Raw genomic sequence first — 17,604 nt, forward strand, 5'->3', positions numbered from 1 at the left:
AATACCATTTGTCCTCCGATTGTCTTAGAATCTCTAATTCAGCTGATGACATATTCAAACATTTTATATGGAACCATTGGTCACAGCTTTCACAACAAATAGCTACATTGTCTTTAGCACTACTGCTATCACAACAACTGTACTTTTCTGGTTCGTGTCGTCTCACTGATACTTCACTCATTTTTCTACATAGTAATTGGGTCACGCATCTCCAATATCTACCATAATTATCCCCACTATAATTACAGAATCTCACACCAGTATTACATACTACAGCGAAGTTAATAATCATCCTTGGCTTTGGGTCGCCACTTTGTAAAACACGTTTTTATTTTTTTTTTAAGGAATGAGAAAATCTCGAAAATAAATCAAAAATCCTGAATTGGATTACCACTTCGTTAAAGATTCTTAAAATCCAATAAAAACAGAGTGATGAGTATTTCTAAATATTATACACTATGATAATTTACAAATTTTTGAATAGGTAATAAAGAAAGAAAAAAAAACTAAGTTCTGTAATACTGCTTTGTTCCAACGAGATAACGCACAACTGACTCGGTTCTAGAAAATGACATTTAGGTTCTTGCTTAAGCAGTAAACCAGCAGTAAGATTCCGTATTATTACATCCTCTATATGTATCACTGTTCACATTGCTATTTAACAAATTGGTTTATTCGAAATCATAAGCTCAAGTTAGGATAACAATTTTATTATCTTAGGTCGGTTTATCATTACAAAACGGAGACAAGTTTGAAAAAAAAAAATCTAGTTTGATTAATAACTTAAAACAATCGTAAAGTTGCATATCCATACTTCAATTGATATATTTGATAATCACAAGACAGTTTCAGCGAATCGGTACATTAGTTACAATACATCAGACAAGGATTGATCTTAAGTAGCCAACTACGGAACTTTACAATAATTGCTCTTCGACTAAATTCGTATCATGAATGGTTTCACAGACAAGAAAAGAAAAAAAAATCTACCAAATACTGATCCATCCCCTTTTTAATTATCTATAAAAAAAAACTGAACGTTCCATTTCTGAAGACATAATTATCTAACTGTCACTCATATTCTACAATGTCCTCCAATCTGTGTTGCTACTGTATAACTCCAACTGAGTTCTAAAACTGTAGCATATATCAGATATGGCTTAAGCATTTAGCCCGCCCTCGGACAACACATTAAATATTTTATTTATGCACTACAAAGAAAAGAAAGGAAAAGAAAGAAAAAAAATATAATGGACAGCGAATTATGTACATATGGTATGATTGATGATAAGAAACGTACGTACGTGACAGGATATTCTCAATACTAGTATGGAACGTTATTGTTTTATTTATTTACTTTTTTCTTTTTACAACATGCAAGAAAATTCATACTAATGTGGTGGATCAATTCATTAGTTTGTCAGTCATATAAATCTAAGAGCCACAAGGTGAAGTCAACCTTCATAAAATATTCCGAAGCTAAGCTAATCATACCGTGAGTTTACAGTAACTAAGAACATGTACCGAATACGCAATAAGGATAAATTCGCTTATATTTAAATGCATTCCGACCTAAGATTCATTCTATCATGCAAAATTTTGAATTGACTGTAAAGATTAATAATAACGTGGAGACATTTATGGCAGATAAGCGAGATGCGTAACGCAAATGAAATTTAGCTATCCATAGTACTCATATTGATCATTTTCGCAAGATTACTTCCAAGAGTTATTAGTTTTTTTTTTATAAAAAAAAAATTTCAAACTGTTGAATTTCACAATACACTCCTACGTCACCGACGCCATCTTGGAAGACGAACTTTTATCTCCATAAAGATGTTATTGTTCAAAATAAGAAAAATCTGGTTACCTGGAAGTCAGGTACAATTACTTACAGTCTTAAGGACTCATAAGATGAACAACTTTCCAGTCCGGGATGGCAGGGAATCTTGGTCATCTGCTGGTTCCTCAAACTGGTTTTTATGTGCTGGTTGCTATCATGGCTTCCAGCAACTATTGACCAGCGGGGGTGGAATCAGAAAAGGTTGAATTTAATTTTGTGAGAACTCGGCAATCTAAAGAAACTATTTAAGGTGTTCCTAAATCACAATTTTTTTATAGGTTAATATCACAAATCAAATAATTTCAGAATATAATAAATTTCAACTTCGAGTTCTCTCACCCCCTTTGCTGCTGGTTTGTATTTGTTTCTTCTTCTTCTTCTTCTATACCTAACTACTCGTGCATATCCTATTTTATGTATAATTATTAATTCACACTATAGTTAATTGCATTAATTTAGAAAAATCAGTATATCAACAACTATCATTAAAATCATGTTTGCTTTATCCCAATTTAGTGATTTTACTGTTTATAAATATAATCCTAATACGTCTAATATTATTAATCAATTGAGTTTGGTAGTACCCAGCAGAAAACTTCACTAAAGCTTCACTGAATTGTCATTATTATTAGGCCTAACGCTAGGCCTAATGCTGTATTGATAATTAAGTATAAAAATACAATTTTGGATTGAAAATCTTGGTGAGTAATAATAATACCATTTTCAAATTAATAAAGTGCGTAATACAAATCCCCCTTCTACTATTCAACTATTTAATATGATTTTAAAGTGCATTGGTAATGTTTCGTTATTATTATCGTAATTATATTTGTATTACCGTAATGCAGTTCTTCCTTAGCACAATGCACATTGTGACACCGGTTAATTTATTTATACATAATTATATTCCGCCTAACAATATAGGTTTTACAAGTCAAACGTGTGCTCAGATATAGAATAATAGCCTAAATCTATATAATTACGAAATATCAGAGAAAGCAAAGGTTTGCCAAGGTGTGCCAAACCGACCTAACAACAACTAACCTATGTAATTAACACAAACACACGAACATAACAATAATAAAATAAAATTGGCACAGATACACAATACGGGAGCCATCAAACATGTAACGAGTAAACGAGTATCAACATGCATACCGGTATTAATATAATGTAATCGCTACCGGTAAACCGGTACGTTACAAAAGGAATACTCCCCCAAATCCAATTGTATCAATCAGTATCATATAGGTTATTTATTAAATCAAGTTAAAAAAGATTTAGCGTTTAGGAAGGAAGGCAATATTCTTATTGATTTATTTCACTTCAAAATACGAAGCAACCTCGTTCTCATGTACGGCTTCCAGAACCACATGACCTCATTGTTTCGGGAGGTGTTTCGATCAAAACAATTGACAAAACAGACCGCTGATACCTACCCTCCAGGGTTTCGAGATCGTTTCCGAGAAAAGAGATTAATGGACAGATGAAGATGACTGAAATTGGCAACGTCTTGAGCGGTCATTCACTTACCTACTCCTCAATAAGGAAAAATGTGACAATATAGTAATAAGCCTATACCAGATTCAGTTGGTAAGTGCTACTCTGCAACAGGCTCGCAACCAGAGGAGGGCTAGGGAGGGCCTGGCCCTCCCTAAATTTTTCATGTCCCCTCCAGACCTCAATACAAAATGCACAATTTAGATATTTGTAAGGGAATTTTTAATGACTTGGCCCCTCCTAATATGTTCATGGCCCCCCAAAGCTCTGTGGCTGGTTTCGAGACTGCTCTGCAAGTGGTGTATCAACGGACGGACGTTAGAAGGGTGTAGTCAAAACGTTTTTAGAAATGAAGAGATCGATCGAAGTAAGAATTATATATATTTTAGACTGAGTCTAGTGTTATACAGGAACGCATTTGGCGCTACCTTAATTTTTTGTAAAGTATATTTTTATTCACGTAAATTCATTGAGCGGAATAGGACTCGTAGCGAGTCACTTTTTTTTAACTAAAATTTACTTTTCTTCAAGTGGTCTCTAAAAGTTACTTTTTTCAAATTTGTCACTAAAAGTTACTTTTCTGAGAGGTAAAGTGACTTTTTCGTGTGATTTATGTTTTGCATTGGCAGTTTTCTAAGAAAAATATCATAAAAAACAAATGGAAAAAGGCAGAAACTTGTTGCTCATTACTTTTCTGAAAGCTTCAATACTTGCTGCCACATGTAAAACAGTCAGCTTTATTTTCACTTCAGCTTTTATTCTTTCTAAAGCACAGTGGACGGTTGGTGAATGCTTAAGCTCTCAAGGTGGGGTTGAGACAGGGGCGGATCCAGGCCCGATTCTTGGGGGGTTTGTCATAATTCTACTTTTAAGGGCTCCAAACTCTGAGTGGATTTTATTTATATATATATAAAACAAGAAAGGTTCTTCTTCTGGGAGGGCGATTGCTTCCTCCCTGGATCCGCTCCTGGGTTGAGAACCCTTCTGTGTCTATTCTTTATTCTATCATAATAATCTTTTAGTCTTCTCTCGTAATAGTTAACGCTCCGTTCAACATTGTGTGTGTGTGTTTGTGGTTCATCATGTTCGTCTTGTGTTATGCTTCTTGTATGTTTTTCTTAAGAGTAGGTGATGAATTTGAATATTTCACGTTTTTGAGAACCATTAATGCGAAGTTAAATATAATGTCTGGGATGAAGAAATTCGGAAATAGGCCAGAACTGGTTCCACTTACTCAGAAGCTTTTTAAATCTGCTAAGTATGCTAACCACAAAACTTACTTTGAAAACCTAAGAAAGGAGGAAGCTCAAAAAGAAGTAAAGAAGAAGCAAAACAACAAACAAAGAGAGAGGTGATGGAGAAATTGACAAAGAAAAAAAAGGGGCATGGTGAGATTTTGGTCACTTTTTCGCGTGCTTTTGACCATTTTTGGTCACTTTTCAAGTATTTACAAGAGACCAGACCCCTATGAGCCCTGGGATTATTAAAATTAGGGTATATTAAAGAAGACAAAACAGAAAGATACAAAATATTTGTAAATTGAAAAACTGGATTTCTGGAAAACAACAATCAATGAATAATTTTCTTATGAAAGATATCCAGAGCCAATAACGTAGCCAGGAAGGGACAGAAACGGATATTAAGAGATCAAATAATATTACAAGACAACAATTACGTTAACAACAGAGTTAGAATATTAAAATAATGAAATTGGAACTATGTACAGTATTAATTACTAAACGAATGTGATTTCAGCATGGGACGAGGGAATTTTTTTCCCAATTAATATTTTGAAAAAAAAATCACCCACTAACACTTGCTGGGGGTGAATAAATTGAAATAATAGCAGAATTTTGCAAAATAATTACAATAATTCGTATGTAATCAATTCACATGTAATTAGTGGATAAAATAATGGAGGTTAATTCCTAATACAGTGAAACCTCTCTTAACGGGCATCTCTCAATAGTGGACATCTTCATAAGAGGACAAACTTTCTTATTCTTCCATGCCATAAATATGTGTGGTGTAGTGTTATGAGAGAGAACCCTTCTTTTTAGGGACACCTCTCATTTACGGACAAATAATCGGTTCCACCGATGTCCGTTTTGAGAGGTTTTAGTGTATTACTTAGTTTAATAATAATAATAAATGCTCAAATGTGTGAACTTACTTTATTGAACCTACCACTGCGAAGAGCTGATATTATTATTATTATTATTATTATTATTAGTAGTAGTAGTAGTAGTAGTAGTATTTCAATAGCTGCATAACAAAATATACTGATTTCTTGTTTGAGTTTGAGCACACCCCTCCTTTTATTTTGAACACCCCCCCAAGTAAAAATTTCTGGCGTACTTACTGCTCGGTCGCAGACTATTACACCACTGTTTCACACACACAATGAGTTCTTGGTCATTGGCAAATTGCTTGGTATGAAGGTGTTCCTTCAGACGACCAAACAGAAAGAAATCGAATGGGACCATGTCAGAACCATAATGTGGTTGAAGGAGGAACCACTTCCCATCCAATACTTTTGATTTTTTTGCTATGTGTGATTGACAGAATGGATTTGTTTCTGTTCGCTTGTGAACAGATGTGGCACCCAATAGGCACAAAGTTTTCTGTAACCTAAAAACTGTATTAATGTTAGAGTACTATCCATCGCTTCAACAAGCTGTTGTGGGGTTACATATTTGTCAGTGTAATCTTTGTTAACATTGTTCACTGCAGTTGATTGTCTGCTGTACCGTTTCGGTCCAGCAGACTGAAATCGCCACTGTAAAACCTTTGTACCCATTACTGAATATTGCTTTGATCCAATATTTCATCCCCATTGTGGGTGTATTTGTAGAGGAAGAAAATATGCTACACAACTTGAGCACAGAGGACACAAGTATAAGAAACGTTTTGAACGTCCTATGTAAAATAAATGAACTGATGAGTAAAAAATAATTGAATTTCATCTTTAAAGAGAAACTTGTTTGTATCCTTCTCAGGTGAGTAGACAGTTTAGTAAGTATAGCTTTCCTTGAAGTAGATATGACGTTATCGTTAATAATTTACTGGAAACTGTGAGCATTACCAACGTTTCGAAGTTCTTGACACAAGAAGAAGAAGTACAGTATGAACTTTTTTGCTAGTGACTGTATTAAGAATAATATTGTCGAAGATTGTTATAGGACTAATTTTAAAAATTTACTCACTGGTAATGTGGAAGAGGTCCTGGTTTTAATAGCTTGATTTTTGCGTTACGCTCGTGTCCAACACCAAGATTTGAAGAATGGAACTTACTATCTAGGTATTTATATGGGTTTCGAACCATTTCGAGATTTATATCAGGCGATATTGGCGGGTGCCAAATTTACCGGTAGTATCATCTCTTATACCGGTAGTATCATCTCTTATAGGGCAAACTCTGTCCTATCACATTATCTCGCATCCTGGAGACCTAGCATAGCAAGTTGGTGTTCTCTTTGGTTTCATATAGAAGCTCATTAGTAGAGACCGGATGTTTAGGCACTAAAAACCTAGAAAATAGGCAGGCAAATAGGCACTTAAAATTTAAAAAATAGGCAGTAAAATAGGCACTAAAATGTAACTCGAAATAATGAAGATAAATACTCAATATAATTAAAAAATAAATCCAAGTCATAGATAATGTTCAAAGAATATAGAAACATACCTGTTCGTTAATATCTTCTTTTACTGTATATACAAAAAGGAGGCATGTTATGCATTGCACATACTGGGTGAATCTGAAAGATGTGCACATACTTCGGGAGGTGATTCGTGACATGAAAAGAAGACAAAAAGTGCTGTTGCATGTTGTCGAATTCTGCGTCGTGTTCGAGTGACAGGGGTGCCAAATTGGAATCGAAATCGAATCCTGACAATTGGAACGGGACACAAAGGTGCGCACATACTTCAAATGATGATTCGTGAAATTCAAGAGGACTTTTATCTTCTTTTCATGTGACGAATCACCTCCAGAAGTATGTGAACATCTTTGTTCATCCTGTATATATATATTGTAACGTACCACGAGCTTGTGTTTACAAACACATAATATAAGTAAATATGTGTGTATTATGTTACATAAATTATGTATTTTCCCAATGAAGGCTTATTTTGAAGAAAATGCATAGAATAGGCAATATTAGGCAATAAAGCAATTATTTAGGCAGTAAAGGTCGAAATAGGCAAAATAGGCAAAATAAAATTGGCTTAAATTGAAACTATAATCCCCCATATAAACTTTAAAACGTTATTTTTGATCATATCTTTAATATTAAAGAATAGGCATTTTGCCTAACATCCGGTCTCTACTCATTAGTTAAACGGAAGAGAACGAATAAAAATTCAGAACAGAAATGACAAGACCGGAAAGAAAATAGTTGCTTTAGCTTGTGAATATATATATCATACGACATAAGACGTGATCATTAAATGTATAGCAGATTTAGAAGTTGAAATTAATGTGGAAATAAGGGGAAGTTCCCTTTCTCTTATAATTTAAATAACTTTCTTGGCAAGCAAGCATCTACGATTCGCCAAGAATTTTCCAAGTAATCACATTGTACAAGCTCGTAAAACTTCAAATTGGTGGCCTCGTTTAACACGTGGCACTTGTGAATGTTTCCTAAATGACACGATTTAAGTTACTACGTACAGTATTACTTTCTGCAACAATGTTCCGGGTACACACTTAGTATTCCGGGGGACACTGCTGGTACTATTTTATTTATTATTATATTATAGACATATTATTTTGGTTTCCTCCGGGATGGCAGTGCCCCCCAAAAGAAACATGTCTGGAAGAAACACTGTATATGTAACGTCAGGGGTGGTCTTGCAACGCTGGGGGCCCTCGGCTGCAGGAGGCTAGGAGGGGCCCCTTTAAAGAAATGATCACTTGTATAAATTACTGAATTCTATTATTATTGACCCTACGTACCCTTACGTTAAAGTTATGTACCACGTTGTTTTATAGGGATTTTATTTTAATAGCAAACCTCTACTGTAGGCTCACATCTTCTAATTACATGAACTCTACCGTAATATTCTTTAAAAACAAATTTTCATTACCTTATCAATGATATAGACTAAGGTAAGTAACCAACAAATATTGCTAGGAATACTTTATACTTTTCATACTTTATATTACATGAAACTTACAATACGCAGGTTACTTCAAACTTTAAAATAGTGATTTTGCATAGGCGTCGTATAAAAATTACATAAAAAACCTATAAAATCAAAGAAATATATACAAATTGTGTATGTATTCTACTAAGATTCACTAAAAAAAAAATCAAAACTATTATTATGTTTGAATATCTAATACTGTATTCTGCTGATAAAGAAAAATATTGGCATAGTATGAATACAGTATTTACTAACAAAGAAAGGAAGTCTTCTTCTACCTAGATCAGGTCTATAGGCCTAACGCTTAAATGCTTCATTAAACTAATAACTTTTTCTTAAGTTCCTCACTCGTTATTGCTGTTTTATCCATAATCAAATTTTAATCTAAATTTACAAACAAGTCTCGTTCTACATTCATAGAAAGTGGCTTAGACATCAAATCTTGGTGTAGCGAAGACCTTAATTTATCCTTAACAATTTTAAGTTTTGAAAAGGTCATTTCTCAGGTTACCTGCGTACAAAGCAAAGTTATTTTAAAAACTTTAAAGCTGCATATAGATTGCTAAAAATTTCAGATTATGACAGCACGAAAATAATGTTAAAGCACATACTATGCATCTAAAACATTTCTTCTTCATTTGAGCAGTTAACATTGTTCTCATCAGGGACGTACGCAAGGGATGGGTCCTGGGGGTCCGGACCCCCCCCCCCGAAATTTCGACTTTTGTGTAAATTTAACCTAATTTTAGGAGCAATTTTAGAAATTTTAATATAAAATACTCTCATATTGAGTTTGGACCCCTCCCGAAATAAATTCCTTCGTACGCTACTAGTTCTTGTCGCGTTCTTCTGACTCTAAAACGTCGTTGTCTTCATTTAAGTTATTCACATATTCTATTTCATCATTTTGGTCCCACCCAGACTTGACAAAACTGTCCTGCTGCTTAGCAAACCGTTTCAGCTGTATTATAAACACACTCGTATCAACTTTGGTTAGGTGACAAATGGTGCGTAAGACTTCTGTTGGAAATTCGTCAATGTCTGCTATTTCAGGGATTTTTTTTTTCTGTTGATGAAGCCATGAACAATCTTTCAAAATATGTGTTTGGATTAAATCTTTTTTCAATACTTGAAGTAGCACAGTCGATAATACGGAAATACATTAGCTTAATTTTTGAACTGGGTAATTTCTGAAACTTCATCTTTAGCTTTCTCTCCAGGCATTTTTTCTTCCTTGAAATTATCTTCTCATTAAAGTCCAGTGAAACTTCAACATCACTCACATCCTCTAAAACACTATTCATGGCAATTGCATACTGTTTTGATTTGTCAGGCAGAAATTCAAAATGCACTGAACTCCTTTTAGCAGAAATTTGTTGTAACAAAGTTTGCACTAAATAATAAAATTCCAAGCTGTACAGTAATCATTTTCTTTACTCTGTAGGTATTTTGCAACGGGAGATGTGACTAGAAAAATATCGAGCATGACAAAAGACATGAACATTTTCGAATTTGGCTATTGATTTATTATATTTCTTGCCGCGAACTTTGATTTACAATCGAAGCTTCCATTCGATATTTCATTTAAAACATTCAATAAATGGGACAACTTTCCTGAGTGGTTATCTGTTGGTCAGTAATTGATGAAAGTAGTGTATGTTTACTCCACCAATTAGTGGCACCAATTTTTTGGAGCCTGCATTGTTTGGTGCTGGCACTGTGTTTCTGTTTAGTCTCTTTCTCCCAGACAGCCATTCTCTTGTAACAGGAGCTTAAGAAAACAGCCGATTCCTCTAGTAAACCAAATAAATTTTCTGCTTGGAGCAAGTTTACTGTAGAATCAGCTACAATCGAATTTAGCACGTGAAACATGCAGTGTGTGTAAATTAAATCTGGATTCTCCCCTTTGAAATGCACTTGAAGACCGTTGTGACAGCCGCTCATGTTACTTGCCCCATCAAAAGAAAAAGAAATAATAATTGAAATTTTAATATGACATTCAGATAGTTCTGACTTTGTACATTGGTACAAAGCAAGTCCACTTGAATCATCAACAACTGTTAAATTTAAAAGTCTTTTTTCATATACCTTCCCCTGGACTACATAGCGGACACAGATTTCCAACTGGTCCATAAAAGCTATAACTTGCGTGGTATCCACCATCAAGCTATAAACAACGCTATCTTGAAGGTCTTTCAAAATAATATTTCGTCCAATTTTAACAGTTATCTTGATTAACTTGTTATTGAATCTTTTTGATGACAAAAACGATAAGAGAGCGCTTCGTCCAGTTTGTCCTTTTGTCAACTTTTCTTCTGCTTCCCTTTCTTTCTTTATTTTCAACCTGTGAGTTTTGCTGCCTTCAACACACTTTGCAACATGATTTTGCAAAATCACATCATAATTGGCACTAAACTGACCAATTCAAGGATATTTCCATGGTTTTCAACAAAGCCCATAGGTCGACTTTCTAGTCCGGAGTCCTCTATCTCTTAATTCAGGTAGCTCCCCAATTGTCCTCACGATGCTAAGTCAATCGAAATTTTAGTGTCCCCACCGGGAATCAAACCCAGGACCATGGGCACTGTAGGCACGCGCGCTAACTATTCAGATAAACACTATACTAATCAGCGAAAAATATTTCTGATTTCCAACTTTACTTGTAATTTGACAATTGAAAGGGGGTTTCCCAAACAGAAAAAATGGTACCAAAATTGCTAGTAGTCTAAAATTTCACAATAACTCTTTCTCACATATAAGAAATTAATAACAATATAAATATTCAGTATGGAGTAATAAACGAGTTCAGTGGGGACCTCCAGTGCGTTCCAACGCTTCACTGTCGCTATTGTTTACTGAGCACTACCAAGTTATACAACTTTCATATTTAAGGTATAAATTTCAGCAATCCACATGAATTCTTTCTTCCTTTCTTTCTTTTCTTTTCTTTTTTTTTTTTTTCAGAATATCAACCAAATGTATGCACTGCAAAGTAAGTTTATATTAATGCTTCTTGCGAACATGAGTTAGTGCAAACGAGATATAGCTTTACAGCTTTGAAATAACTTTCACATATTCTATGCTTGAATGGGAGGAATACTATCGAAATGTATATATAAACGTTTTTAATACCAACCAAAAAAATTATCGTGTTGTTCTTGGGGCCCCATAGCTTCGGGGCTCTCGGCGGTTGCCGACCTGGCCAGATCGCCCCTGTATAACGTTAAGTTTTAAGGGTAGGTTCAAAACTGTTATGCTGCAGTTTGGCCTCTTAAGTTTAAACCATAGTTTTTCGTTCATTCGTTTGCTTGTCTATCTGAACTTTCTCTGCAAATCTTGGAAACCAGTCATTTTCTACGTAATGCCGACTTCGAATCCAAATGTAATGCACTAATAATTATCTCTAATTTCCTGCTGCCTGTACTAATCAGTAACCTGCACTCTTATTTCTAATCATCTACATCCCCTTTCTGTCTACGGAGGCACGCTGTCCCCAGATTGGGAATCACTACTTTAAGCTATATGTAATAGAAAAATGTTTATATTTTGTTCTATTTTATTTACCGAAGCTGCAAATCTATATTGATTTAACAGTTGTTTGACTTATTTTTGTGTCTTAATTAGATTTGCATATGAACGAATAATAATAATAATAATAAATCTATAGTACACATACTTCTTGAAGAGTAACTTCCTGAAGTTTGACTCGAACAGTGCTTGTATTAAACGTTTGAACCCAGAAAGAATTAATAAAAATAGCTTTTCTTTTTTTCAGACACGTAAGATTGAATCAGTTAAAAAAAAAAAAAAAATGCATGCATTTTTTCTGACAATTTGGTAAACGAAGTCACACAATTATCTTTGTAAGTAATGTTTTATTTTCGTCTCATTAAGGATCTCCCATGATGCTCTAATCAAGAGGCTTAAATTATTCAAATCAACTCTTAATGCTACCGACGGTGCGAGAGGGTGGGGAGGGAGAAGAAGGAAAGAGAAACTGGAAGCAGCAAAAGTTTTAAAATCATCTCTTGGCTCAAAAACTAATCTACTTGTAAATCCCCGTGGGTTAACGAGAAAATTAGTCGAAGATCTATCGCATCACTTCCGGTGTTCTCTCTCAATTCATTTCTGTGGCTCGAAGGCTTTGCTAGAAAGAAAGACGCATTTTTTCTCCAGAAAAACTAATTTTTTAAGGAGTAGAAATTAATGTCTTCCTTCGTAAAATAAGAAAAAGGAGGGCGGGAATGGAAAAGTTAAAAGCGAGAAAACTTATGGTACCCGACTCCGTGTAGAGGGAAAAAAAAGTGGGGAAGAATTAAAGAATTGTTCTAAGAGTACAGACGTCAAGTTGAGATAAATACGAGAATTTACGGAATTCACTGGTACTTTTAATGTAGCGGAGAAACAATGGTGTATTTGTGCCGTTTATTCGTCCATTGCCTCCTGAATGGTTCAACTATTGAGCCTATGACTTCAGTATGTTTTTTTTTTTTTTTTTTTTTTTAGGTATTTAGGTGAATAATTACGCTATTAAAACAGTATAAAGGGATGTTATTTAATAGGGATGGATGCAAAGAAAAATGGTGTTTGATAAGGAGAAAGCAGACTTTGGTAAATGAGCTTCGGGGCCATCTTTTACCAGGTGTAGTGCACATTTAAAGTGTTAATTTTACAAACTGGGAGAGCGCAATAGCCAGAAAAAGCCTAAAAAGGCTGCTTAAAGTTTCCGACTCGCCGCATATATGATAGGACGCAAGGAATTGACGGTGAGGCAGAGTGAGGAGCGTCTATGACTTACATGCAAGGGATCTCGGGTTCGATTTACGCTTGAGTCAGCCTTCTTTGCTTTTGCCAATAAAGTAGCCATTTGTAACTACAAGTAAAATATTAATTCATCATATGTTTATAATGCATAAAACAATAAAACTGTTCAAATCAGTTGTAAAGGCGTTCCATGTTAACTAGAAACAAAATGTGATCTATTCCGTAAATATATTGATATCACGAGTTGTACTATGGTTACCACAGTCGTTATGTAAAAAAAATGTTCTTGACGCTTCGTGTCTATATCTGTGGACAGTGTGCGAATTATAATGCTATAGCTAAAGGGGATTTACCAAAGTGCTTTCACCTTGTGAGTTCAACGGAGAAATGTCCAAGCCTTAGGCATAGATATTGAGGTAGTTGATCTGTTCCATAGAGCAATTAGAAATTAATGGAGTGTTGTGATTTGTGAAGCGTATATGTTTTTGACATCGAATCGACAGTTTGCGGAGAAAGTTAACTGTCCATATCGATGTTGTGTGATAAAATAATACCAGCACTCAATGCAATCGGTGTTCATTCCGAATGATTCTGTGCAAGACGCAGCGCCACCTCATTATGCAAATACAGTGAAACTTCTTGACGCCTTGATAATACGGATTTCTTTCTTTCTTTTTGTCCTGGCGTAGATTTACGGATTCTTATTGGATAAAACTCTCCTTTATACGGACGATATTCTTTTCCCTCCAACGTTTTAGTAAGGACTACGGTCGATAAGCCATGGATCGCTTATCATCGATGCGTCAAGTCCCTGGTGCGATCAAAACCCGCGCCAAGTGAACCTCGTGGTGGGTAAACACGTGTGCTTGTATTTTCTCGATATTCTCCCCTTCCACTTTTCTTCATTCCACCATTATCATATATACCATCATCATTGTCCCTCAGTATCTTGGGACATTAAACTAAAAGAAAAAAGTTTTAATAACCTATTCTCAGCACGAAGATACTTTCTATAATTTAAAAATAAATATAAGATATAGCTTAGTAGACAGAAAATCGCTCCACAACAAAATATTTTTGTCATAATTATTACCTGGTGAACCATTCTACAAAACAATGCAAACTGAACTAGAATATTTTTTCTCTGTTTACGATAAATTGTTTTCCGGTGGGAACACTGGAAAACTTTCCAGTACTCTTTAATGCAATCAATATGAAAGTTGAAGAAATTCTTAGGGCCGGGATGTAATGTACTTGAGAAGAAAGTTACCACTCATGACGGTAAAAAGAAAAATAAAAGAGGTAAGGATGCAATCAAGTGTTGGAAATTTCACATGCTTCAGAAAAGACGCAATTTCTTGGGAAGTGTTGTGACAATGGATGAATTACAGATTCCATTATTCATCCTACAATCAAAATGGCAGTCGATGCAGTGAAAACACACAGATTCATCGCCTGAAAAATTTAGTCAGGTGGCATCCAATGAGAAGGTGCTGTACGCTATCTTCTGGGGTTTCCAAGGAGAGATATTGTCCCACCCTGTTTCTAAAGGTCATACAATTACGAACGAGCATTTTCATACAGTTTTGGATACAAAACTTATGCCAAAATTGACTGAGAAACGACTACAAATGGAAAATGACAATTTCATCCTTCACATGGGCAATGCACTGCCACACGTGCTAATGAGTTTTCATTCTTCGCTGACCAGTGTTTTAAACTTTTGCCACACCTACTGTATTCACCGCCTTTAGCCCCGAGTGTCTTTTGGTTGTTCCCAAACCTCAAGGATTCTCTTCGTGGACGCCATTTTACCAGTAAATCATCCTTGGGAAGTGGTATTTTCCAGTATCTGAAACATATCCCCAAATGTGACTATGCCACATGTTATACAACATGGACCGACCGATGGCAACTATGTATCAATATTGGGAATTAGACGCAAGTTAATTCCTTGAATTTCGTTGTTCTTGGAAATTACAACGAAGCGGTACGTACTTGTAGTGTGCATCTCGTAAATACTCCTGCCAGCAATATTTATCCCCAGTTATTCAAACACTGAATACAGTATTTCGATATTAGCTAATATTTACATTGATAACTAATATAATATATTTACTGCATACAATTGCCGCATAAGGTGTGAGTAATCTAAATGTATGTAAGCTCCCTGTAATGGAGATCTCTCATTTACGGACATATAATGATATCCCATTGCTGTCCTTTATTTAAATGTTTCGTAAACAGCTGTTGTATCGTAAACAACTGGTTAGCAGTGGGGGATCTAGAAGGTAAAAACTGTATAGGGGGAAGTAGCCAGACTCCAGACTATGATTGGTATATCATGAGTTTACTATAAACTTTCAAAAAATATATAAATAATAGATTAATTTTGTCCCTCAGAAAACTGGGGGGCCTAGGCTCCCGGGTTTCGGGCTTGATCCGCCTCTCCTGGTTACATGGCATGTTTTCAATTTAATTGTGTGAAAAATCTGGATAAAGTTCATTTATCAGAACATTAATGTGTTGCTTCTTAATAATCATAGTATTTATTGGTCGTCAGCTGTTACATTTACTTATTTTCCTTTTTTTTTTTTTTTTTTTTGTATATTATCTTCTTCTCTTGTGAGATAAGTATGCGTGAGTATGAGAGAGATTTGTCAGTCAGTCTCAGTCACACTTTAACCAGGATGTGAAGTAGTGGAAGCTTCACGGGTGCACAGGCGGGATAAGAAAGAATGGGAAATTGATGGTGAACAGACGGTAGGAAAGCCACTAAAGAAGAACTGAGGCCAGATGTGGCGCAGACATCAACTTGAGTAATCGTGTTTTAAGTTGAGGCCTTCGAGTTCATCCAGAACACATTCAGACAAATTTAGCAGTTTGTTCGTTACGAGCGTTTTTTGGAAGACACCATCTCTCTTTCTTTGTGACCAATACTGTGTTTCTCCATGACATGTTAATTTCTTAGTAGATGTTACGGAAGTTCGAAATTCACTTCATAGACGTTTATTTATTGTTATTCACGAATACGTCGTGTGTTACGTTTGTTGTTAGGTGGCCCAGTCTTTTAGTTCAGTTCTGTGGGTAAAGTTTCAAATTCTTTGCTTAAAAAAAAAAAAAAAAAAAAAAAATCAAAGGAAGATTAGTGTAATTAAATGCTTTCAGTGTGATGAAGTGTTTCGTTTAAGTGTATTTTGTACAGCAACATCGATGAGTGTCCACAGTAGAATTAAAAGTGAATATCAGTGAAAGACATTCGAAGTATAATCATGAATCAAACTTGCATTTTCAGCTAACCTATTTATTTGTGTGTCAAAGGTGGAAAAGCGTGTTTAAGCTTGATTTATATTCTAAACACAGCAGAAAGATATATCTGGATGAGTAGAAGCTGAATTTCACGTGGAACCGGTTCCACGTTGAATTTTTTTCCCTATAGTTTAAAAAAAGAAGGAAAACATTGTGTACTACATTAAACCTCCCACGCGTGTAGACATGATGCCTTTGCAATTGATACGTACCGTGAAAAGAAAATTAAATTTAATACTGTACACTACATCTATCATCATTCTAAACCAAAAAAATGTAGTGTAATGACGTTCAACAATATATTGAAAAGTTTAAAGTGAATGTAATTAGTTGTTAACAGAGATTCAAAGTGTTATTTGCGTGCAGTATGGCCAAAGATTTATGTTCTAAACAGTGGGAGTCACGTACTTGGTATAGAAGGAGACAACAATTACATATGAAGATAAAGTAAGTAGCTTATTTGAAAAAAATGTTTTATTTATCTCCGTGTCTTCCTGCATGTCCCTTCACTTCTCTCGCCTATCCTAGTGCCTGTAATGTATTTCTATTATGGACGGAACAAAAGAAAGAAAAATACTAGTTATAAACATTTAACCTAGTTTTTTTCCCCGATATTATTGAATTTAGGAACGTTGATAAATTGAGTTTAATGTTTATTTTATTATATTTGCAATTAAATCTGCTTATTATTGTTTTGTATGTTTGATTAAGAAAGGTTCCAGTTATATGTATGAAACAACCTAATATTGGAAACATTTAACAATGAAACACATGGTAGAAAATAGACTTACAAAGAAAATAGACTTCTCATCTTTCATATCTTCACTCGTGGATCAGGAAAATCCATGTAATATCTCCGTAAGAAACTTGCATTAGGTCAACAAATAATTCAAATAATGGATTTGTTTGTGGTTAAGCATCCTTTTTCAGCACCAAGGATACTTGAAACGTGAATCAACGAGTGAATGTTTGACCCGAACCATATGAGCTGTCACCGGGAATTGAAGCCAGGTATCGTGCATTTAGTGTTGTCCACGAGT

General features: G+C 34.9%; 1 protein-coding gene across 2 annotated transcripts in view; it reads left to right on the forward strand.

Moving 5' to 3' along the window:
• The window catches only part of LOC145668256 (colorectal mutant cancer protein), a 500,739-nt gene that overhangs the window by 49,434 nt on the left and 433,701 nt on the right, over positions 1-17,604 (forward strand). The window contains exon 1 of one of the 2 annotated variants that reach the window (XM_081735949.1): positions 16,088-17,011. The exons of the other annotated variant lie outside the window; for it this stretch is intronic. Coding sequence (XP_081592075.1) covers positions 16,932-17,011 — 80 coding nt within the window. The 5' untranslated portion in view covers positions 16,088-16,931. Of the gene's footprint in view, positions 1-16,087; positions 17,012-17,604 lie in introns of those variants that run through there. 2 annotated transcript variants of the gene reach the window in all.

The sequence above is a fragment of the Thermobia domestica genome, chromosome 13 (assembly GCF_964235325.1).
Source record: "Thermobia domestica chromosome 13, izTheDome1.hap1.1, whole genome shotgun sequence".
In the NCBI taxonomy this organism is placed as follows: domain Eukaryota; kingdom Metazoa; phylum Arthropoda; class Insecta; order Zygentoma; family Lepismatidae; genus Thermobia; species Thermobia domestica.